General features: G+C 41.3%; 1 protein-coding gene across 1 annotated transcript; it reads left to right on the plus strand.

Annotated features, from left to right (window-relative positions):
- Nucleotides 1–11108: 11108 nt before the first annotated feature.
- LOC132483115 (protein FAM136A-like) lies at nucleotides 11109–12081 on the plus strand. The gene has a single exon (XM_060088370.1). The coding sequence runs from the start codon at nucleotides 11169–11171 to the stop codon at nucleotides 11583–11585; it is 417 nt and encodes a 138-aa protein (XP_059944353.1). The 5' UTR covers nucleotides 11109–11168; the 3' UTR covers nucleotides 11586–12081.
- The last annotated feature ends 11305 nt before the right edge of the window (nucleotides 12082–23386 follow it).

The following is a 23386-nucleotide window of genomic DNA, read 5'->3' on the forward strand; positions in this document are numbered from 1 at the left end:
ACAGGCACACACCGAGTGAGAGGAGTGCACCTCTGAGATGGATGCACGAGGGACGGCACAGGTGAAGGGATAAAGAGGAGTGGGAGGAGTGGAATCGTTGCTAAAGGAGGAGGAGAAGCTGAGAGAAACTGCCTACTTCACAATTTGCTTAGAGCCAAGCTTGGGTGCTACTAAAGCCGCCTCCATATCCAAATTTCCTTCCCCAGAGAACTGGAGGTGAAGAAGAAAAGCAACTAGATCCTCTTCCCCCGTCTCCAGGATTCCCAAAGGAGGGAGCCCTTGGGAACCCATTTGGGGTCCCTCACTCCCCTCTCACCCCCATGTCATCCAGCTGCCAGGCTGTTGCTTTGGCTTAGTTTCATCATTAGCGGTACTCCATGCTTTGATGCATCCACCAGGAGGAAAAGAAAATGTCTTTAGGGAGTAGCCAGCTCTTACTCCATCTTCTAGAACTACATTAAAAATAAACACTCATACAACTTTTTTCCTGGATACAATAATACGTCTATTACACTTTTCTTTCAATGAGGAACCAGAAAACCATCCACACAAAAAGAGGAAAAAAATTATTCAGAATGCTTTTCCTGCCCATATTTACAGGGACTTTCTCTTATAATAGTTTACAGATTGAACTCCATTTTAAGCCTTGAGAATGCACATATTCTTCACATATAGAATATAATTGTCTTGGGACTTCCCTGGTGGCACAGTGGTTAAGAATCCACCTGCCAGTTCTGGGGACATGAGTTCGATCCCTGGTCCGAGGAGATCCCACATGCTGCGGAGCAACTAAGCCTGTGCACCAGAACTACTGAGCCTGCGCTCCAGAGCCGTCGTGCCACAAGTACTGAAGCCCGCGCGCCTAGAGCCCGAACAAGAGAAGCCACCACAGTGAGAAGCCCGTGCACCGCAACGAAGAGTAGTCCCTGCTCGCTGCAACTAAAAGAAAGCACGCGTGCACCGAGGACCCAACACAGCCAAAAATAAATTAATTTTTTTAAAAAAAGAATATAATTGTCTTACTCAAGATCTAATAGGTTTCCTGATCTATGCACCCTGACGCTAGGATTAGGTCTGTAATGAATATTTGTTGAATAAGCAAATGAACAGTAATTCAGTCAGAGGTGTTGCAAATCTGGACTTTTGACATCATCACCCTGATAAGAATGTTCCAGGACGCCAGTTAGTTATCTCTACTTGGAGAATCCAGTCTTTTCCATTTTCAACGTATTTTTCATGCTGTAATAGTCATATGTTCAAAAATAGGTCGAATTTGTAAATATCAGGTAGTATGAAACAGAATTTGTGAAAGTGGTCTTAAAAAAAGCACTGTACAATTGTCATTATAATCATAATGCATTCATAGTTTGCAGTGCCCTTCTGTTTTGTTTTGTTTTGTTTTGTTTAATGAAAATCAGAGTCATTGACTTTGGAATTTGTTCTTGGAGCTAATAACCCCAGAATATGAAAGATCATGGATCTTACAGAAAAATTTAGAACCCATCTGTATCTGAGAGAGCAGAGTTATACTGCAATTATTTCAACTCTTTTACATGTATATGATATATCATTGGTTGTATTAGTGTTTTTTTCTAAAACATAATAGAACTTTGATTATTTGCATGGGTATAATATGTAGTCAGTTAAAAACAAATTTTAAAAACTTAAACAAGGATCTCTCTATAATATTTTTCCAATTTCTTGAGTCTATAATATTTCAAAATAAATAGTTCTAAAAATTAAAAAGGAACACATGCTCACTATAGAAAAATCTTTAGAGATTTTTTTTAAAGAAAATTAAAGCAATTATTTCACCACCTAGAAATAATGTTAATAGCTAACCACTTATTAAATACTATCATAATTTACTGTTTTACTTTGTATTATCTCATTTATTCCTCAAAATGACACTGTACGGCAGGAACTATTATCCCCATTTTACAAGTGAGGAAACTGAGATTTGGCAAAACTGAGTAATTTGTCAGATGTTAGATAATAAGATAGATAGTAAGAATAATGAATCGGGCTTCCCTGATGGCGCAGTGGTTGGGAGTCCGCCTGCCGATGCAGGGGCCATGGGTTCGTGCCCCGGTCCGGGAAGATCCCACATGCCGTGGAGTGGCTGGGCCCGTGAGCCATGGCCGCTGAGCCTGCGCGTCCAGAGCCTGTGCTCCGCAACGGGAGAGGCCACAACAGTGAGAGGTCTGCGTACTGCAAAAAAAAAAAAAATGAATGAATCTGTCATTGGCTTAGTTATTTTCTTAGGACAGAATCCTAGTTAGACCTTGGTGTATAATTGTTTTTAAACCTTTTGATACCAATTTGCAGGCATCCATTTTTAAAGCTAGAGGTATTGAGGTATAGTTTACAATAAAATTCATTCATTTAACTTTTTAAATATTTATTTATTTAATTTATTTTGGCTGCACCAGGTCTAAGTTGCAGCACGTGGGATCTTTGTTGTGCAATGTGGTCTTCTTAGTTGAGGCATGCAGACTTCTCAGGTGCAGCATGCAAACTCTTAATTGTGGCATGCATGTGGAATCTAGTTCCCCAACCAGGGATCAAACCCGGCCCCCAGCATTGGGAGCTCGGAGTCTTACCCACTGGATCACCAGGAAAGTCCCAAAATACATTCATTTTAAAGGAACAGTTCAATGAGTTTTGACAAAGGTATACACTCATGTAACCATCACCTCACTCAAGATATGTGGGCAGTTTATTTTTTATTATATGAGTGTGTAAATATTAGTTGCCACTGAGCCAATGGTAATAAGTGGCCAATTTAATTACATTTGCTTTCTTTATAACTTTTTATTTTTCCTGGAGCTCATAATTGCTTCTAATTTCCATTTGTTTAGTTTTCTGTGAACACTTGACCAAGTCCTTCCACACCCTCTAGCAGCTCTGTAAAACCACGCTCCATACAATTTCTACATTGTCCGATCTATTAGAGAATGTGTTTTATTCCCCTGAAGATATCTGTGTTGAAGCCTTCTGACCTCATCTACTCTGCACTGGTTGCTCTCTCAACCTGCTGCCCAGCTATTGCCCTGGGACTTCCCTTGCTGTCATCTTAAGCATTCATTCCCTTTGCCTCTGCCCTGTGGTCTCCTCTGCTTCCTGCCTACTATGTCTTCTTCTTTCTTGGTGTATTCCTCACTTTAACAAAGACATTTTCTAGTAGTAACTTCTTGAGAAAGGATATAAGGGAGGTAAATTTTTGGAAACTGCCTGACTGAAAAAGGTTCATTCTCACCTCGTGCATGATTGATGGTCTAGGTGGGATCAGGTAAGTACAGAATTCTAAGTTGAAAATAATTTTCATTTAGAATTTTGAAGGCAACACTCCTATCATCTTCTAGTTCACAACATTACTGTTGAGAAGTCTGATATGTGTAGGTAGTTTTTCACCTGCCTTTCCAACAAGCATTTTTTTGAGGACCTGTTCTGCACAAGGCATTGAATTAGATGTGAGAGTATACAGGGCTGAATAAGCCTCACACCTAGTAAGAACTTTATATAGCTGTTTGTGAAGCCAGTTACCAAGATGGCCTCGAATAATCCCTGCTTCATGGTATTCTCACTTTTGTGTACTCTCCTCTCAAACTACATCAGGGTTGGTCTCTGTGACCAGTAGAGAACGGCAGAAGTAGTCACTTCAGGGGTTAGGTTATAAAAGATACTGTGGCTTTCCTCTTGGACACTGTCTCTCTCTGATCACTTGTTCTGGGGGATGCCAGCTGACATGTCGTGAGGCTGCTGTGGAGTGGCCCTCATGGTGAGGAACTGAGGCCTATTTTGAACTGCTATGCTGGTCAGGTTGGGAGCACACCCATCAGCCCTAGTCTTCAGATGATGCTAGTTCCAGCCAACAGCTTGACTACAACCTCATGAGTGACACTGAGCCTGAACCACCCAGATAAGCTACTCCTGGGTTCCTGACCCTCCAAAACCAACTGAAATAAAAATGTTTATTGTTGTCAGCTGCTACTCAAGCTTGGAGTAATTTTTTAATGCAGCAATAGATAACAAATACACTACTGAATTAACTGAGGTAGTTATGGTTCTCTGCCTCCCCCAAAAATTACAGCCTTGGCTTTTCTACAGGGTAAATACATTTAAGAATAACTTATTTCAACCATGATATATATCACTGTCCTCTAGAAATCCTCTTCAAGAGTCCTATTCATCTGTTCATTTAACAGAATTTTACTGTGTGCTAGGCATGAAGTTAATGGTGAGGAATAAAGCAAACATGAGGACTTCCCTGGTGGTGCAGTGGTTAAGAATCCACCTGCCAATGCAGGGGACACGGGTTCGATCCTTGGTCCAGGAAGATCCCACATGCCGTGGAGCAACTAAGCCTGTGTGCCACAACTACTGAGCCTGTGTGCCTAGAGCCCGTGCTCCACAACAAAGAAGCCATCGCAATGAGAAGCCCGGGCACTGCAACGAAGAGTAGCCCCCGCTTGCCGCAGCTAGAGAAAGCCCGTGCGCAGCAACACCCAACACAGCCAAAAATAAATAAATAAATAAATAAATAAAAAGAGTGATATCCCTTAAAGAAAAATGATCTGTATGCTCATGAGCTAAGATTTAAGAGAGTAAGATAGAGAATAAGCAGATAAATAAATATGCAATCACAAATTTGAAAAATGCTGTGACATTTTTGTGGGTAAATGAACAGAAACGTCTGGCAGAGGAGGTGACGACTAAGCTGAAACTGGAAGGAAAAGAAGAAATTAGGCAAGGAAAGTGTTGAGGGCAGAGCATTCCTGAGAGAGAGGACTGAATGCATGAAAGTTCTCAGATGGAGAAGAGCTGGGCATGGTCTAGAAACTACTGATGACTCGGGGTGACTGAAGTGTTGCTGTGATGGATGAGAGTGGCTCAAGGCAAAGCTGGAGGATCAGCCTTCAGCCACAGAAAGGAGTCTGGATTTTATCCTAAGAGCAATAGGACAGTCATCGGAGGTGTTAAGCAGGAGAGTGACCTGATCGAGCATAAACTTTTAAAACCTCATCCTGCCTGCTCTGTGAATAATGGATTGGAGGGAGGGAGCAACACGGGAAGGCAGCAGAAGGACCCAATTAGGAAAGGTTTTTGCAGAGATGACGGTATCTGGACAGACTGGAGTAGCAGGGCAGTGGATGAGTCCAAGATATATTTTAAAAGTAGAAATGATAAGACTTGATAATGAATTGGATCATTCTTCCATCAAGGATCTACAATTAGCAGCACTCCCGTGCCAATACTCAAATAAGCTCTTAAGGTCCATTTGTAGGAAAATGTAGAGTAGTCAAGCTTCCAAGACTCCAGACACATCCAAATGAGGCACAGCATGTGGCAGTCTGCCTTTCTTTAAAAAAAAAAAAAAATGCCGGATTATGATTTATGTTAGAAATTGTCCAAAGTACTTTGGTTAAACCTTGCAAAAGAAAAACAAGAAACCAGATTTGAAATTTCAAACATCAGACATTTCAGTGAAATTTTTATAGTGTTGTAGAAAAATAAGTTTCTAAGCTAAGATTCATTTTTCAGTTTGACCTGAAGTCATTAACAATAGGTACTACATATAAATGATCAATATCTCCTATCTGGCCATATTAGTCTTCAATTATCTAATACACATCTCCCAAACCTTGATCTCCATACAGATACTAAGGTTTACATTTCAAATAGGTAACACAGACTTTGAAAAGAGAGTCCTTATTTTTTCCACTTTGCAGTAGCAGGAAAGCACAACAGAAAAATCTATTCCACACGATGAACAACAGAGAACAGTTAAATTAATCTCACCATGACTGGTCAGAAAGTAGGTTCTCTGTTTACCACTGCATTAATTAGGTTTCATATTTGGTTGCATTATCAAAGGCAAACGTAGCAGATGCTTATAGAAGAAATAAATTTTTTTCTCCATCATACAACATGCTGAGCAGTGCAGGAATAATATGGCGGCCCTAAAGTGTTAGGGACTCAGGCACCCTCTGTCTCATTGCTCTGATACTCTCATATGTTAATTTCTCCATGTTCCTTCAAAGGCCATTCTCACTTAACTTCTCATAGAAGAGCTTCTGACATACCGAGACTTAGCTACCATCTTGTATATCATAACAAGTATCCCAGGCAATTCTAATGCCAAGTAATTCTGACGTAGTCCTTGGACCACACTCAAAACGACTAAGCATTGTTTTCCAAATTATGACTCTCAGAACACTGATTTTGCAAGATGCTCCTTATAAAAAAGGATTCTACTTAATATATCTTTCTCCTGGAAATTAGCAATAATTATTAGCACATTTAGAGCTGAAGTAAGTGCTGCAGTAAAGAAATCTGTTCAGGATAGGTGAGGGAGATTAGAAGTACAAATTTCCAGTTACAAAATAAATGAGTCACGGGGATGCAATATACAGCATAGGGAATATTGTCAATAAAATTGTGAAAACTTTACATCAGTCTTGTAGTGGTGATCAGTTTGTAATGTATAGACATATCAAATCACTATATTATATACCTGAAGCTAATACTGTAAGTCAGTTATACTTCAATAAAAAAATAATAGCAATCAAAGAAAGAAATCTGTTCAATGTTGTAACCCATGATTTCCCAATCTTATTTGAATGCAGCACACTGTTTTTTCAAGCGGCAACTGTTAAACACTCTGGAAAACGTTGTTTTAGAGTCAAGCTGGGAGATGAGACTGTTAAAGTTGATCAGTTAAGGAATCTTGAGTATCCTTAAATTGAGCAATTTCAGTTGAACAATGAGAAGAAGCTGGACTATAAATTACAGAATGAACCAGAGGTCGCGTGGACACAGAGAATGTACAACTATACTTTCATGACGTATATGAAAGGAAGAAAAGTTCAGTACTGTTTCAGGAAGAGAAAAGAAGCCAGGAAGAGGGAGAGCTTGCAAATCTAAGAGAAAGAAGGAACAACTGATGGAAAATTCCAAAGGAAGTAAAAAAGGGGTGGGACAAAGAGAGTAAGTAAAGACATGAAGAGAAGTAATGCTACGGGTTTTTTCCTCAAAAAAAAAACAAACACAAAGATAAAAACATGAGTGTAGATACATATGTTTGATAGTGAAGGAGCATGGCTGAAAGGGAACTGTTTTTCTCTATAAAGTAGGAAACAAAATCACCTGCTGAAAACGAGGAGCAAAGAAAAGCTTCAAATGGGAGATAAAAATTTAGGAACAGCACTTATTAGAAATAAGAAACACTACTGATTCAGAATTAGTAAAAATATTGTTGAGCAAAACTCATTTCTGATTGGACTGTTGAATCAATTGTTCTCCATCCTCACTCAGTGGTCCAGGAGAGGAGCAAGCAGGTGTCAGTATTTGTAAGGATGGATAGAGCTAGGGAACCAAAGGCCCACGCAAGAGTGTTGTTGAATGATAATTTTGTTGTGTTGGTAAGCAAAGGAAGCTAGAAAAAGAGAGTGATGGGTAGAGGTTAAGGCTCTGGAGGTTTCTAGGATGTGGAAGAGCAGGTTTGGTGGGGATATAGGAGTGGAAGAGTTGGGAGGTTAACAGGGTGTGTTCACATGAGATTTATATGTTCAAAATTTCAGAGTTTTAGGGCTTCCCTGGTGGCGCAGTGCTTGAGAGTCCACCTGCTGATGCAGGGGACACGGGTTCGTGCCCCGGTCTGGGAAGACCCCACATGCCACGGAGCGGCTGGGCCCGTGAGCCATGGCCGCTGAGCCTGCGCGTCCGGAGCCTGTGCTCCGCAACGGGAGAGGCCCGCGTACCGCAAAAAAAAAAAAAAAAAAAAAAAAAAATTCAGAGTTTTAGGTGGTAATTAGATCAATTCACGGGAATGAATTGTTGGAGTGAACTGGAGGGGAAGGTTGCTGCAGTAAAGGATATCTAGGAATTGTAAAGCTAATAAACAGGACATACGACATAGTGAAAACAACAATAGCTACTATTAAATCCTGGATCTGTCTCTTGAACAAGTTGCTCAACCTACTCAGCATATTTCATTTTTTTGTTTTGTTTTTGTTTGTTTCGTTTTGTTTTGTTTTTGTGGCCACACTGCACAGCATGCTGGATCTTGGCTCCCCAACCAGGGATTGAACACATGCCCACTGCAGTGGAAGTGCAGAGTCTTAACCACTGGACTGCCAGGGAAGTCCCTGTGTTCCTTATTTTTTAAGAAAAGGGGGAAATAATAACTATCTGGTAGGAGCAATGTGAGAAGACAACATACATGAAATATCTGGCACAGTGAATTTAAAAAGCAGTAGCTATTATTATTGGATTGGTTGGCTCTGAGGATTTTATAGATGCCTGGAATGATGGCAGAAAAATGATAAGAAAAAAAGATCAGAATAGGCCAGATGATGAAGTCCTCCACGAAACTGAGGAACTGACTTGTAAGTTGCTAAGGGGACGATCAGGAGCTGAGAGATTGCTGAGAGGGTAGATCTTAAGAGTTCTCATCACATACACATATACACATACAGACACACACACACACAGAGAGAGAGAGAGAGAGAGAGAGAGAAGTAGTAACTACGTGAGATATGTGAGGAGATGCATATGTTAATTAGCTTGATTATTTCACAATGCATACTTAAAACATCAAGTCATACATCTTAAATGTATACAGTTTTTCTTTGTCAATTATACCTCGATGAAGATGAGTGGGGGGAAAGACTTGAGAGAACCCAGAGAATGTTGAGTCCCTGACTGTGGTACTTTCTGATTCACTATCCTCCATGTTCTCATTTGAAGTGGCTGTTCAGACTCTGCTTCCGAAGATGATTGAATAACTGGGGCCAGATTCATCTTCCTGCCTCAAACAACTAGAAGAGTGGGCAAAATATAGGAAACAATAATTTACAGACATTGGACAACAGGTAACATAGGACAGTGATCTCTGCAAGTGAGCTCTTCAAATTTCCCAGCTCTCTACCTTAAAAGAGTTTCCAGGCCATAGTGCAAGAGAGGAAACCCAAAGATAGCCCAGCCATGTTCCTGTATGAAGGAGACATAATTCAGAGTAGCTAGAAAGGAAGGAGCTGTGCAAAGAGAGAGCTTTGGAGAGCTGCAGGGAGTCCCTGATCTGAAGGCTGACGACTGATCTACAGTACTCAGTAATGAGGAAACTACCCAGGGCCAAGGGAAAACCCAACAGAAAGGAGGAGACAGAAAAATCCCTTGAGCTCATATAGGATTGGAAATTGTTTTTGTTCCCACCAGCCAGAGTGGAAAGACCTTATACCATAGGGCATTGTGTAGGGTCCTTGGAAGGATGCCTCAATAGTGGGACCAAATTAGCCCTAGGCTAGTGGTTGCTCTGGGGCTGACAGAACAAGGCTTAAAGCAAGCCTCAAAAAGATCAAATCAATTTCAAGTAACTCATCTGTGTCCCAGAACAAAACCCCTCAAATATTTAAAGGAATACAGTAAAGTCCAGCACCTAACAAAGTAAAATTCACAATGTCCAAAGGCCAATTATAAATTATCAGGCATGCTAATAACCTGAAGGAATATCAATCAAAAGAAAGACCGAGAAATCACACAAGTGATAGAACTATTAGATACAGATGTTAAAATAGTTATTATAAATGTATAACATATGCTTAAGAAGGAAAACATGAACATGATGAAAAGGAAAATGGAAGATATATGTATGAAAAACATAATATCTGAATATTGAAAATACACTGTGTGGGTTTAACAGATTAGATATTGCAGAAGAAAAGATTAATGGATTTGAAGACAGCAGAAGAAACTCCAAAATGAAACACACAGAAAAAAAAGACTGAAAAACACAATGAACAGAGCTTTAGTGGGCTATAAGGCAATATCTAGTGACCTGACATATATATAACTGGATTCTCAGAAGGTGGGGGTATTAGGAGGTGGAGAGAAAAAATATTTGAAGAAATAATGGTCAACCTTTTTCTAAATTTCATGAAAATTATAAATTTTCCAATCTAAGAAGTTCAGTGAACCTCAAACAGAAGAAATATTAAGGAAACTAAATCAAAACACATCCTAGGGCTTCCCTGGTGGCGCAGTGGTTGAGAATCTGCCTGCTAATGCAGGGGACACGGGTTCGAACCCTGGTCTGGGAAGATCCCACATGCCGCAGAGCAGCTAGGCCCGTGAGCCACAACTACTGAGCCTGCGCGTCTGGAACCTGTGCTCTGCAACAAGAGAGGCCGCGATAGTGAGAGGCCCATGGACCGCGATGAAGAGTGGCCCCCGCTTGCCACAACTAGAGAAAGCCCTCGCACAGAAATGAAGACCCAACACAGCCAAAAATAAATAAATAAACAAATGTGGGTTTAAAAAAAAAAGAGAAAAAAAATGTTATTTGTAAAAAAAAAAAAAAAAAAACACATCCTAATCAAAATGCTAGAAATTTTAAAATGGGTGCTAAGGAGTCCTTCTTCGAGGACTATTTGGCTTTTGAAGCCTGATTTTGCAATCTGAGAGTCCAGGATTTGTTTTATTTTAACAAAACTCTTTTTAGGCCAGGCTTCCTATGGCTTCTTCAGGAATACTCTCACTTCACAAACTTAGAAGGCTTTTAATCTATTTGCTTCTATTCAGTTCCATGTGCCAGGGGATACACCCAGAGTTCTTTTCTAGACAGAGTCCTTAACCTGTTTCAGCACTTTGCTTCCTTGCCCCAAGCTTCTCCTTCTCAATAGTGGTAGTTGCCTTGAAAACATCTGAAACAATTGGGCAAGATTGAAATAAGCTCTTTGTCTGACTGAGATGTCTTAATGAGAGGCCTCTAAGCAGCAAGTCTCATCTCTTGCTATTTATGGTATTGAAGCAATTGGCTTATTAACATCTACAACATCCCAAATTTCTGAGATCTTTATTCCCTTCTTCTGCCTGCAAACCAGTAGATTCTGGTTTGAGTGCATCTCTTGCTTGTAATACCTAGATAAAAACAGCAAGCAGCACTACAAATAATAAATGCTGGAGAGGGTGTGGAGAAAAAGGAACCTTCCTACACTGTTGGTAAGAATGTAAATTGGTACAGCCACTATGGAGAACAGCATGGAGGTTCCTTAAAAAACTAAAAATAGGGCGCGCCACGGTGACCCGGGAAGAGGCGGCGAGGGGGCGGGCTCGTGCCCGGGAGTCCATGTGGGCGCCGGCGCGGCGCGGAGCAGCGCCGTGTCGCCATGGCGGAGCTGCAGCAGCTCCGGGTGCAGGAGGCGGTGGACTCTATGGTGAAGAGTCTGGAGAGAGAGAACATCCGGAAGATGCAGGGCCTCATGTTCCGGTGCAGCGCCGGCTGTTGTGAGGACAGCCAGGCGTCCATGCAGCAAGTGCACCAGTGCATTGAGCGCTGCCATGCACCTCTGGCTCAAGCCCAGGCCCTGGTGACCAGCGAGTTGGAGAAGTTCCAGGACCGCCTGGCCCGGTGCACTATGCATTGCAACGACAAAGCCAAAGATTCAATTGATGCAGGGAGTAAAGAGCTTCAGGTGAAGCGGCAGCTGGAGCGTTGCGTAACCACGTGTGTGGATGACCACATGAACCTCATCCCAACCATGATCAAGAAGATGAAAGAGTCTCTGTCATCCATTGGGAAATAGATGTCTGCTATTGGCCATCGGGGCTGAAGGCAGGAGTCTATTTAAAAAGAGAAATGGGGATTTGGGTTTTCTAAGGAAAGTTTATGAATGAGGAAATTAAGGATGACAGCAAGTTTAAGGCCTACATCACTTGCCTCTGGACACTGGTTCCTTTGTGTTTGAAACCTAGAAAGTGAAAAAACCTGGTGCTAAAATTGGGGTCAGAGATAGCACAGGAGAGTTTCTGTGAGCCTGAATTTCATGTGGCAAGTGCTTATCCTGGCAACAGGGAGTCTCCCTTGTACCAAACCAGAGCCCTCCAAGGTACCAGATTCTCTTAGTACACAGATACCAACAGGCTGGCAGGTTCATCTGACCTGCTTATGAGCTGGTGGAGTGTGAGGAGAGGTGTTTCTGTTTGTTGTCAACCTCCTGTTTACCAGAAGGATCACTACAACATTTCCCACAAACTGGAAATAAAACAAAATCCATGAGGTCACTAATTTAGAAGGGGAAAGGGGGCTTCTGGGGATTTGTTTTGCGTGGTTTTGTTTTATATACAAGGGCATGAAGCTACTTGAAGATGTATAGTTGGGAGAGGTAGTTTCGATAAAAACTTTGAAAGGGTCCTTGCAGATATTCATTTCTGGCTGTCAGGATGTGGATGCGCATTTCTTTAAATTCTCACACATGACATCTTTCAGCCTGGAGACCCTGCAAAAATTTAAGAAGTGCTATCACACTGGTAGGGGAAGCAAACCTTCCCTCTGACTGGCAGCCATGATGAGCCCTGAGGCTGTCAGCAGCAGAGTCAGCCAAGTGACAAGACAATCTTGCAGTGACACTTACCCTTGAAGGGAAAGGGGATTTTGATTGTGCTATATGCTAGTCTTCAAGAATGAACAGTGAAAGAGGAATTGTTAGCTGCTTAATTAAGAGAGTTATGAAGTACTGGCTTTGGAAAAATCTGGTTTTTGTAAAACAAAATAGAATGAAAGCCTAAACCCAGTATTGCTTACTTTGCCCCCTGTGATAACAGAGCTCTGTTGAAACAATCCCTTGGCAACACGAAGGTCAAAGAAGAAAAAGTAAGCAACTCGGGCAAGCTGTGACTCCTTTAGAGCAAAAAACGGGACAGCCCTCCGGTACCAAATACTACTTGTGCGACATGCATTGTTCTTGCCCCAGTTCTGGCACCTTATCATTGTATTAAGGACCTTGTGTTTTTACCAACTTATTACTTGAAATGATAATATAGCCTGTCTGTTTGCTGTTTCAAGACTGTGATATATTTTCCTAGTGGTTTGGTTTTAAAAATACATGACTTAATTTTTCTTTCAAAAACAAAACAAAACAAAACAAAAAAACTAAAAATAGAGCTACCATATGAACCAGCAATCCCATTCCTGGGCAGATATCTGGAGGAAATTATAATATCAAAAGATACATGCACCCCAATGTTCATAGCAGCTCTATTTACAATAGCCAAGACATGGAAGCAACCTAGATGTCCATCAACAGAGCACTGGATAAAGAAGATGTGGTACATATACACAATGGAATATTATTCAGCCATAAAAAAGAGTGAAATAATGCCATTTGCAGCAACATGGATGACCTAGAGATTATCACACTAAGTGAAGTAAGCCAAACAAAGACAAATGTCATATGATATCGCTTATATGTGGAATCTAAAAAAAACAAAAACAGAAACAAAAACAAAAGAGGGAATTCCCTGGCGGTCCAGTGGTTAGGACTCCCCGCTTCCTGCAGGGGGCCTGAGTAAGATCCCACAAGCCCTGAGGCATGGCCAAAGAAAAAGATACAAATGAACTTATATACAAAACAGAAATAGACCCACAGACATAACAAATTTATGGTTACCAAAGGGGAAAGGGGGGGAGGGATAAATTAGGAGTTTGGGATTAACATTAACACACTATTATATATAAAACAGATAACCAACAAGGACCTACTGTACAGCACAGGGAACTCTACTCAATATTTTGTAATAATCTATTAGGGAAAAGAATCTGAAAAAAATATGTATATATATATATATATATATATATATATATATATATATATATATATAATTGAATCACTGTATTGTACACCTGAAACTAAACAACATTGTAAATCAACCATACTTCAATTAAAAAAAATTAAAAAAAACAGCAGGCAGCAGCCAACTCATACATTCTGGCTCATTCCAACCACCTTCCCTCACACAACTGACACAATAGGGGTTGTGTCTGCCTTTCAAGTTACCACAGCGTCAGTTCTACCAAACGTTTTGCCATGGCAGAGGAGGAGATGCCATCTTTTCAGCCAGTGATACCAGTTTCTAACCTCCTGCTATGCTTCCACTAAGCCAATGTCATTCTATTCTATTCTACATTTTTTAGCTGCACAGGTGCATCTTGCAGGATTTTAGTTCCCCGACCAGGGATCAAACCCGGGACCTCGGCAGTGAGAGCGAGGACTCCTAACCACTGGACCACCAGGGAATTCCCTAGGTGTTTATTTTAAATAGCACTCCACTTCAAGGTACCAATTTTTCTATTAGTCAGAGTATGTTAAATTAGTTTATGAAACAAATCCAAAATGGAAGAGCTTGAACACAAAAGAAATTTATTTACAACTTACTTAACAGTCCAGGGGCATCTAGGTTAGTATGTTTCAGATCTGTGAGGCCAGGGGTGGGGAGGAGGGCACTTGGCTCCCTATAGGTACAGAAGGACCCGGGATGCCATCTTCAACACATGGTTTCTGAGGATGCCCTCTGTGTCACCCTGCCAGTCATCCAGGAAAGACAAAGAGCAAGGAGGTATAATGGGTCAGGCATGGAAGTCGCTCATACCACTTCTCTTCCCACACCAGTGGAGAGAATTTAGCTGCATGGCCACACCAAGCTGCAACTCATCATCGGTTAACTAGGAGAGTGAAGTATGAATTTGTGGAGACAGCTATCCACCCCCACTACAGATATTCTATTAGTCAGTGTTCTCCAGAGAAGCAGAATCCATAGGATATATTTATATAGACAGAGAGAATGAGAGAGAGAGAGAGATTTTAAGGAATTGGCTTATGTGAGTTGGGGGGTTTGCTGGCAAGTCTGAAGTCCTTAGGGCAGGCTGTCAGGCTGGAAGTTCAGGTAAGAGTTGAGGTGGCATAAACAGTAATGGAAAAGGATATGAAAACGAGTGTTTGTATATGTATAACTGAGTCACTTTTCTGTGCAGCAGAAACTAACACAACATTGTACATCAACTATACTTCAATAAAAATAAATTTTAAAAAAGAAGAGTTGATGTGGCTATCTTGAAACCAAATTCCACAGGGCAGTAAGCTGGAAACTTGGGAAAGATATCTGTGTTGTTGTCTTGAGGAAAATTCCCTCTTATCTGGAAAACCTCACTCTGCTTTTAAGGTCTTCAACTGCTTGGATGAGGCTCCAGTTACATCATGGAGGATCATCCGCTTTCCTCAAAGTCTACTGATCATGAACTTTTATCACATCTAAAAAGTACCTGCACAGCAACATCTAGGTGCTGTTTGTCCAAACAACTGGGCATCATAGCCAGGCCAAGCTGACACATAAAATAAACCATCATAGACATCTAAGTAGTAATCGTAGTTATTTTGGAATAGGCAGTGAAGGAGAGGCAGGAGGACAGTATAGGGGAGGGAGGCATAGATTTTTGTTATTTTTATATATTCATAAATATTTGCTTCTTTACTGTGTGTATATATTACTTTCTTTTTTTAAAAAAAAACTGTTGTTTTTAAGAAGGGAGATAAGATGTTACAGACTGATGATATAAGTCTGAAAAGAAGACAGGCTTTTTGAAAAACTGAGGATCGGGCAATGGGTAGCTAAACGCATGTCATCCCCACCTCTTGGTCCTCAGATAGGAGTGTCAGGGAAACAGCAGCCTCTGCTCAGGAAGGTTGTGAACTACCACGTCTTACCAGATGCATTTGTGTAATTATATGTATACTTCCCTCATGAGAAAGCCAGTTTTTTAGTTACGGGGGCTGGAGTATTCTATGAAGAAATTGAGGCTGTGATAAAGTCTAAGCAAAAAGCGGGGCAGCAGTGGACTTGGTGTAGAGGAAAGGGGAAGCAGGAGGAAGAAGGGCTTGGCTGGATGGAGATGGGCCATAAGAGGACAGACAGTGGTGGGGTGGCCAGCAGGATAAGGGGAACCCTTCCAGGTCCACCTGCTCTCTTTCTCTCCTAAATTTTTAGGATGGTTGCCAAGTCAAGGAAGAAACAATACTTTTGTGGGTTTTGTTGTTGCTGTTATTGTTTTTTCTTGGACGGACATTGAGAGGTTTGAGGAGTGGCAGAAGGAGAGTCCAAGAGGGGAAAAAGGTAATAATACCTGTCATGCGTTTATTAGATCTGTGCCTTCATGCTAAACCACAGGGAGTCTCCCATTGGCCCTACTCTAGTAGCCATTCTAGAATCCTCTCAGTGTGCAGTCCACTCTGCCTGCTTCCTTTTTGCTGTACAGTGGCCAAGTGGCTCCAAGAACACAGCACCTCCTTCCCCTGGATAGCCTGCAGGACCAAGTCTCACCACTAGGTGGCACACACACAAAAGCTGTAGGTTAACCGGCGGAAGGATAAAAATTAGACAGCTAGAAAACTCAAACCCTATAGCAAAGAAGGAATTCAAGAATGAGGTCTACAGATTCAAATATCTATTGCGTTTTTTGAAATTTTGGCTACCAAGTGGCCTTTTCCGGTGCCCCCAAACTTGAGGCTGGATGTTTGGTCATGATGGAAAGAAATATCTCTGCACCAGTGGCAACAAATAGCAAGATACAAAATAAGAGAGGCTGACGACCCATCTAGAGCCAGGTTACCCCCTCAGGCAGCCCAATTCTATCTTGAATGGCCTCTCTGAATCATTATCCATACTCCTTAATATTTGTATCCCATCCAAAGCCATTTCTCCCTTTTCCCAGGCTTAACTGATCCTGGATTTTTTCCCCAGTGTTTAACTCCCTAGCCACATAACTAGGGCAAATAATGAGTAGACTAAACCAACCAGGGTTGCCTTATTCCCCTTGGCATTGATGGGCTTGGGGATGAGCGTGTGACCCAGATCCAGCCAATGGGCACTGGACAGGCTGGGCATTTTCTGGGAAAAGATTTCCCAGCTCTTAAAAAAAGCCCCAATATGAAAGTTGGACAGCTGCATGTAAATCAATAAAGTTAGAATACACCCTCACACCATGCACAAAAATAAACTCAAAATGGCTTAAAGACTTAAACGTAAGACATGACACCATAAAACTCCTAGAAGAGAGCATAGGCAAAACATTATCTGACATAAATTATACCAATGTTTTCTTAGCTCAGTCTCCCAAGGCAATAGAAATAAAAACAAAAATAAACAAATGGGACCTAATCAAACCTACAGTCTTTCACACAGCAAAGGAAACCATAAAAAGTAATAATAATATTAAAAAAGACAGCCTACAGAATGAGAGAAAATATTTGCAAATGATGCAACTGACAAGGGCTTAATCACCAAAATATACAAAAGCTCATACAGCTCAACAAACAAACCAACTGAAAGATGGGCAGGAGACCTTAATAGACATTTGTCCAAAGAAGACATACAGACATGAAAAGATGCTCAACGTTACTAATTATTAGAGAAATGCAAATCAAAACTGCAATGAGGTAACACCTCACACTGGTCAGAATGGCCATCATCAAAAAGTCTACAAATAACAAATGCTGGAAAGAGTGTGGAGAATAGGGAACCCTCCTACACTGTTGCTGGGAATTTACAACTGCACCCAGTTGGTGCAGTCACTATGGAAAACAGTATGGAGGTTCCTCAAAAAACTAAAAACAGAACTAGCATATGATCCAGCAATCCCACTCCTGGGCATATGCCTAGACAAAACTATAATTCAAAAAGATACATGTACCCCTATGTTCATCGTAGCACTATTCACAATAGCCAAGACATGGAAACAACCTAAATGTTCATTGACAGATGAATGGATGAAGAAGATGTGGTACATATATATATAATGGAATACTACTCAGCCATAAAAAAGAATGAAACATTGCCATTTGCAGCAACATGGATGCAACTAGAGATTATAAGTGAAGTAAGGCAGAAAGAGAAAGAAAAATACCATATGATATCACATATGTGGAATCTAAAATATGGCACAAATGAACCTGTCTACAAAACAGAAACAGACTCACAGACATAAAGAACAGACTTGTGGTTGCCAAGGGGGAGGGGGAGGGAGAAGGATGGACCGGGAATTTGGGTTTAGTAGATGCAAACTATTATATTTAGAATAGATAAACAACAAGGTCCTACTGTATAGCACAGGGAATTATATCCAATCTCCTGGGATAAACCATAATGGAAAAGAATATGTAAAAAGAATGTATATATATAGTGTATAACTGAGTCACTTTGCTGTACAGCAGAAATTAGCACAACATTGTAACTCAACTATACTTCAATTTAAAAAATAGAGGGACTTCCCTGGTGCTCCAGCTGTTAAGATGCCACGCTCCAAAGGCAGGGGGCCCGGGTTCGATCCCTGTTCGGGGAACTAGATCCTGCATGCATGCCGCAACTAAGAGTTCACATGCCACGACTAAGACCTGGTGCAGCCATGAATACATAAGTAGTTTTTAAAAATTATTTTAAAAATTAAAAAAATAGAGAATTTTAAAAAAGGCTCCAATATAATAAGAGCCTTCATTCTTTTCCCCAACAGTATGAAAAATAGGTTTGTCTAAGCAAAGAAGAAGTTCATCAGAAAGTCAGGGAAAGGGGAGAAAGGGTATCTTTTTTTGCTCCGTGGTTGGGGGTTGGGGAAGCAGTGAAAACGGGGCGATGCTCCTAGGAGTGTGTAAGCTGCCGTGAAGGCCGCACGCAGCTTCAGAGCTGAGACTCAGCCGTGGCTGTGGCCCTCTTCCCACTCTCTCCTCTTCCGTTTCCCAGTTCTCCTCAGGTGGGTAGAGGGAGAGGATGCTGCAAGGGGCCCCTGCAGCCTCAGTACCGGTGCAGAGGAAGCTGAGGAGTGGCCAGCCCCACAGAGCTCCTCTCGCCCCTCCCCTATTCTAGTTGCTTCTAAGGTGCACAGTGCGGAGAGACTCAGCCATGTGGCTCCAGGTAATCCATGGGCCCAGACGCCACACATGAGCCCAGCCTCTTACTTAAGCTACTTCTTCAGCCTTTAACCAAATCCAAGTGCCTCTCATCTAAAACTAACAGTTCTCTTCCACCCTACCCACGTGTCCGTCTAGCTGCAGACCTGTATCTCTCCTTCCTCAGAACCAGCCTGATAGGAAAAGAGTACACTTGCTATCTCTACTCCTTCAACTTACATTCACTCCCCAATCCACTGTAACCTCTGCCACTCTACTGAAGCTGCTTTGGATAAGGTGTTATTAAGCTCCATCTTGTCAAATCCAATGGATGCTCTTCTAACTTTTTCATATTGACTTTTTTGTGTGGCATTTGACACTATTAACCACTCGTTCATTTGTTCAGTAAATGTTCATTAAGCCTCTACCATACACCAGGCGTTGTTCTAGGTTCTGAAGATATATTAGTGAATAAAACAGTCCCAATTCCCTGTCTTCATGAAGCATCTATTCTGGTGGGAAGAGATAGGCAATAAAGTAAATTAATAAGAAAATTATATGGTACATCAGAATGTGTTAGGAGAAAGTGTTAAGATGCATCAGAAGATGTTATGGAGAAAAGTAAAGCAAGAAAAATGATAGAGTGCTAGAATAATCTGAATGTAGAGTGTTTTAAAGAATGGGTCAGAGGAGGACTTACTGAGATGATCGCTGAGCCAAGACCTGAAGAAGGTGATGAAGAGATCCATGCAGAAATCTAGGGGGAAGACTTTTTCAGGCAGAGGGAAAAGTAAGTGCAAAGGCCCTGAGGTAGAGAGAATAGTAGGGGATGCTGTCAGAGAGTAAGAAGGGGTGGGGTGGGGAAGAGGAGGGGAATGGACACATCTTATAGTCTTGTAGAAGCTTTGCAAAGACTTTGGACTTTACTCTGAGTTGGGAAGTGTTATGGTTGACTTGTGTCCCCTGGAAAAAAGTTATGTTGGAGTCCTAACCCCCAGTACCTCAGAATGTGACCTTGTTTGAAGACAGGGTCTTTACAGAGATAATCCAGTTAAAATGAGGTCATTAAGGGGGGTCCTAATCCAATACGACTGTGTCCTTAAAAAAAACAAAAGAGAGGGCTTCCCTGGTGGTGCAGTGGTTAAGAATCCTCCTGCCAATGCAGGGGACATGGGTTCGAGTCCTGGTCCAGGAAGATCCCACATGCCGCGGAGCAACCAAGCCCATGTACCACAACTACTGAGCCTTCACTCTAGAGCTCGCGTGCCACAACTACTGAAGTCCACGAGCCTAGAGCCCGTGCTCTGCAACAAGAGAAGCCACCGCAATGAGAAGCCCGCGCACTGCAACGAAGTGTAGCCCCCGCTCACGGCAACTAGAGAAAGCTCGCGTGCAGCAACAAAGACCTAACGCAGCCAAAAATAAATAAATTAAATTTTTTAAAAAAAGGAGAAATTGCACACAAAGACAAGACAGGGAGAATGCCATGTGAAACACTGGAGTTATGCACAAGCTGAGAAACTACCAGAAGTTAGGAGAAAGTCCTAAAATACAGCCTTCCCTAGTGTCTTCAGGGGGAATATGGCCCTGCCAACACTTTGATCTTGGACTTCCAGGCTCCAGAACTGTGAGACAATAAATTTCTGCTGTTTAACCCACTAAGCTTGTGGTACTTTGGTTTTTATTTTTGCATTTGTTAATTTTTTTTAACATCTTTATTGGAGTATAATTGCTTTACAATGGTGTGTTAGTTTCTGCTTTATAACAAAGTGAATCAGTTATACATATACATATGTCCCCATTAAGCTTGTGGTACTTTTCATGGCAGCCTTAGCAAACTAATACAGGGAGCCAAGGGAGGGATTTAAGCAGAGGAGTTATACAATCTGGCTGACTTTGTAAAGGAATCACACATTGTTGCTGTGTTAAGAATGGAATCAAATGGACCAGTTAGGATGCTAATGCAATAACCTGGGTGAGAGGCAATGGTAGACCAAGGTGGTAGTCTAGGTAGAAGTGCTGAGAAAAGCAGAGCCAACAAAATATGCTGGTAGATTGGGTGTGGGGAGGACATGTGAGAGAGAGAAGAACCTAGAGTGCCCATTTGTTAAAACCTTATTCATCTTCAGCTCAAATAGCCTCCCTTTCTCCTGGGTTTTCTCCTTATTATACTGTGTAGGCATCTCTGCTTCTGTTTCTTCTATAAATGACAATGTTCCCCTGAATTTGTTCTTCTTCCGTCACAAGCTATAGATTCTCCTTGTAGTTCAGAGCCAAATCTGACTTCAACTTTCACTTGTATTTCGATAACTCCCAAATACGTAACTCCATCTTTGATTTCCCTTCTATACAACAGAAACATATATCCAGACCCTATTAGGCATTTCCACCTAGTTATCCCACAAGCTTCTTCCATTCATTTTGTCTAAAGTTGGCCTTATTATGTTTTCCCCAAAGCATGTGCCTCCTTCTCCTGTATTCCCTTCAGTGTAACTGGAACGTTCAAAGGTGGCTTCAGCTTTAGGCATAGTTAGATCCAGGGGCTCAAATAGTGTTGCCAAAACTTTTTTTTTTCTTTCTCTCTCTCTCTGCTCTACTTCCACCTGTTTATTGGATACATTCTCTGGTTCTTTACATTGATCAGGAAAGATGTTAATGGTTCAAGCCATTGAGCCAAAAGAATGAGAGACCCTCTCTTTCCTAGCATCCACATATCAAATATCAGAGTAGTTCCTGATTGGTTTTTTGTTTGGCCCCTATGCCCAGCCTGGAGCCTAAGCACCAGGGCCAGGAGGATAGAGCACTTTAACTGAGTAGTCTTTGTTATTTGCCCACCTTTTAGGAAGAAGGGACAATGTGACTGACATATCACATGGAGTAGGGAAGGTATGGTTCCCTAAAGGAAACTGCTGTCAGAAGGAAGGAATGCTGAACTCTAGAGCCCATGTGCCACAACTACTGAGGCCGCATGCCACAACTACTGAAGCCCGCATGCCTAGAGCCCATGCTCCGCAACAAGAGAAGCCACCACAATGAGAAGCCCACACACCAAAATGAAGAGTAGCTCTGCTCGCTGCAACTAGAGAAAACCCGCGTGCAGCAACAAAGACCTAATGCAGCCCAAAATAAATTAATTAATTAAAAAAGAAAGAAGGAATGTTGGGCAGTCAGCAACAGCAGAGATGTACCACAGTCACATTGTCCTTCTCTCCCACAGTGATTTAGAATACCTACATTTTGTAACTATGTGTTCATTTGTTTGACATCTGCTTCCCCCACCAAGAGTGGAACTCCATGAAAGTGTAACCATGTATATTTTTGATGACCACAGTGTCCAGGCACACAGTAGGCACTTAATATACACGTGATGAATGAATGGCTTCCTAACCTGTCCAAAGGCTTGCCTTTCCTAATCTCTGTCCACCCTGCCACCAGAGTGAGCTTAAAATGGAAATCTGATTATGCAATTTCTCTTCTTGTAATCAATAGCTTAGAGCTTTCAACCTAAACCCCTTAGCTGGTCAGGAATTGGCCTCATGGCTTGCTGGTTCCCCATGTATCCCCAGAGCTCCAGTCATCCTAAACTACCTACTCTTTCTTGCTTCCTTACTTTCTTGTACATTATTCTTTCTGTCTCCAATGCTTTTCTTCCAACTTTTTCTCAGCCAACTCCAATAATTCCCTTAAAATTTGGCTCCTGTCACCTCTTTCACAACCCTTTCTTGGACCTGTGTTAGATATCTTCCTCTATGTCCTAGAACACATTATGTTCATTTCTACTTGCCATACTTGGCCGAGTCAATCAAATGCTGCCCCATCTATACTGTAAGCTCTTTGAAGGCAGGGGTTTTGTTTTACTAATTTTTGCTAACCCATAGCAAAACCCTCCCCAAACAGAATCAATGGTCTCCTTCTCTCTGTAGCTACCTCTATTGCACTGTATACCACAATCATTACTGCTGTTCATACTTTCTCCTAGAGGATATTGACTATGTATTATTAATCTCTGCACCTCCCTGGTGTTGTTGCGTTGCTCTGATGTGACTGAGAAGAAGCATCTTGGGGAAGTGATATTCACATTGTTAGAACTTTTAAGGATTGAGTCTTACCAGAGTTATAGAGATTATGACCTCTATATCTGTAGCCATGTAATCTTTTAAGAGTGACCTAATAGTACTTCACGTTATTTTGAAGTCTTCTGGGTGTTTTTTAATCTTCATTGTGCATCAGTAAATCCTACCTACTGAGATAAGCAGGAAGTTGGTTCATTATTTTTTATTGGAAGATAACATTTTTATTTAAATTATCCTGTGGACATAGGGTACAACCAAGACTAGAAGGAAATAAAATTTGTTCATCTACAAGTCTAGCACTTTTTATCAGCAATATTTTACTAAATACAGTTAAAGCTTTTAGACAAATGAACTTCAGAAAGAAAATCTTCTAGCTGCTGCCTAGAGTTATTATAAATTGATGATTAAAGGGGAAGAAAGAAAAATAAATTGTCAAATGATTGCTTAGTATACTTGTTCAACTGTTTTTACTAATGTCCCCTTATAATTTACAAAGTATATATCTATTTCTCATTTCATCTTTATAACAATTTTGTGAGTAGCAGGCCACTGAAGGAATTATCATCCTTTTTAAAAATAAGGTAACTGACACAGTAGCCACAA

The sequence above is a fragment of the Mesoplodon densirostris genome, chromosome 2 (assembly GCF_025265405.1).
Source record: "Mesoplodon densirostris isolate mMesDen1 chromosome 2, mMesDen1 primary haplotype, whole genome shotgun sequence".
NCBI classification, from domain to species: domain Eukaryota; kingdom Metazoa; phylum Chordata; class Mammalia; order Artiodactyla; family Ziphiidae; genus Mesoplodon; species Mesoplodon densirostris.

Bases quoted from the DNA above. Each gene is read 5' to 3' on its own strand.
- LOC132483115 (XM_060088370.1), top strand. From the start codon at position 11,169: ATGGCGGAGCTGCAGCAGCTCCGGGTGCAGGAGGCGGTGGACTCTATG.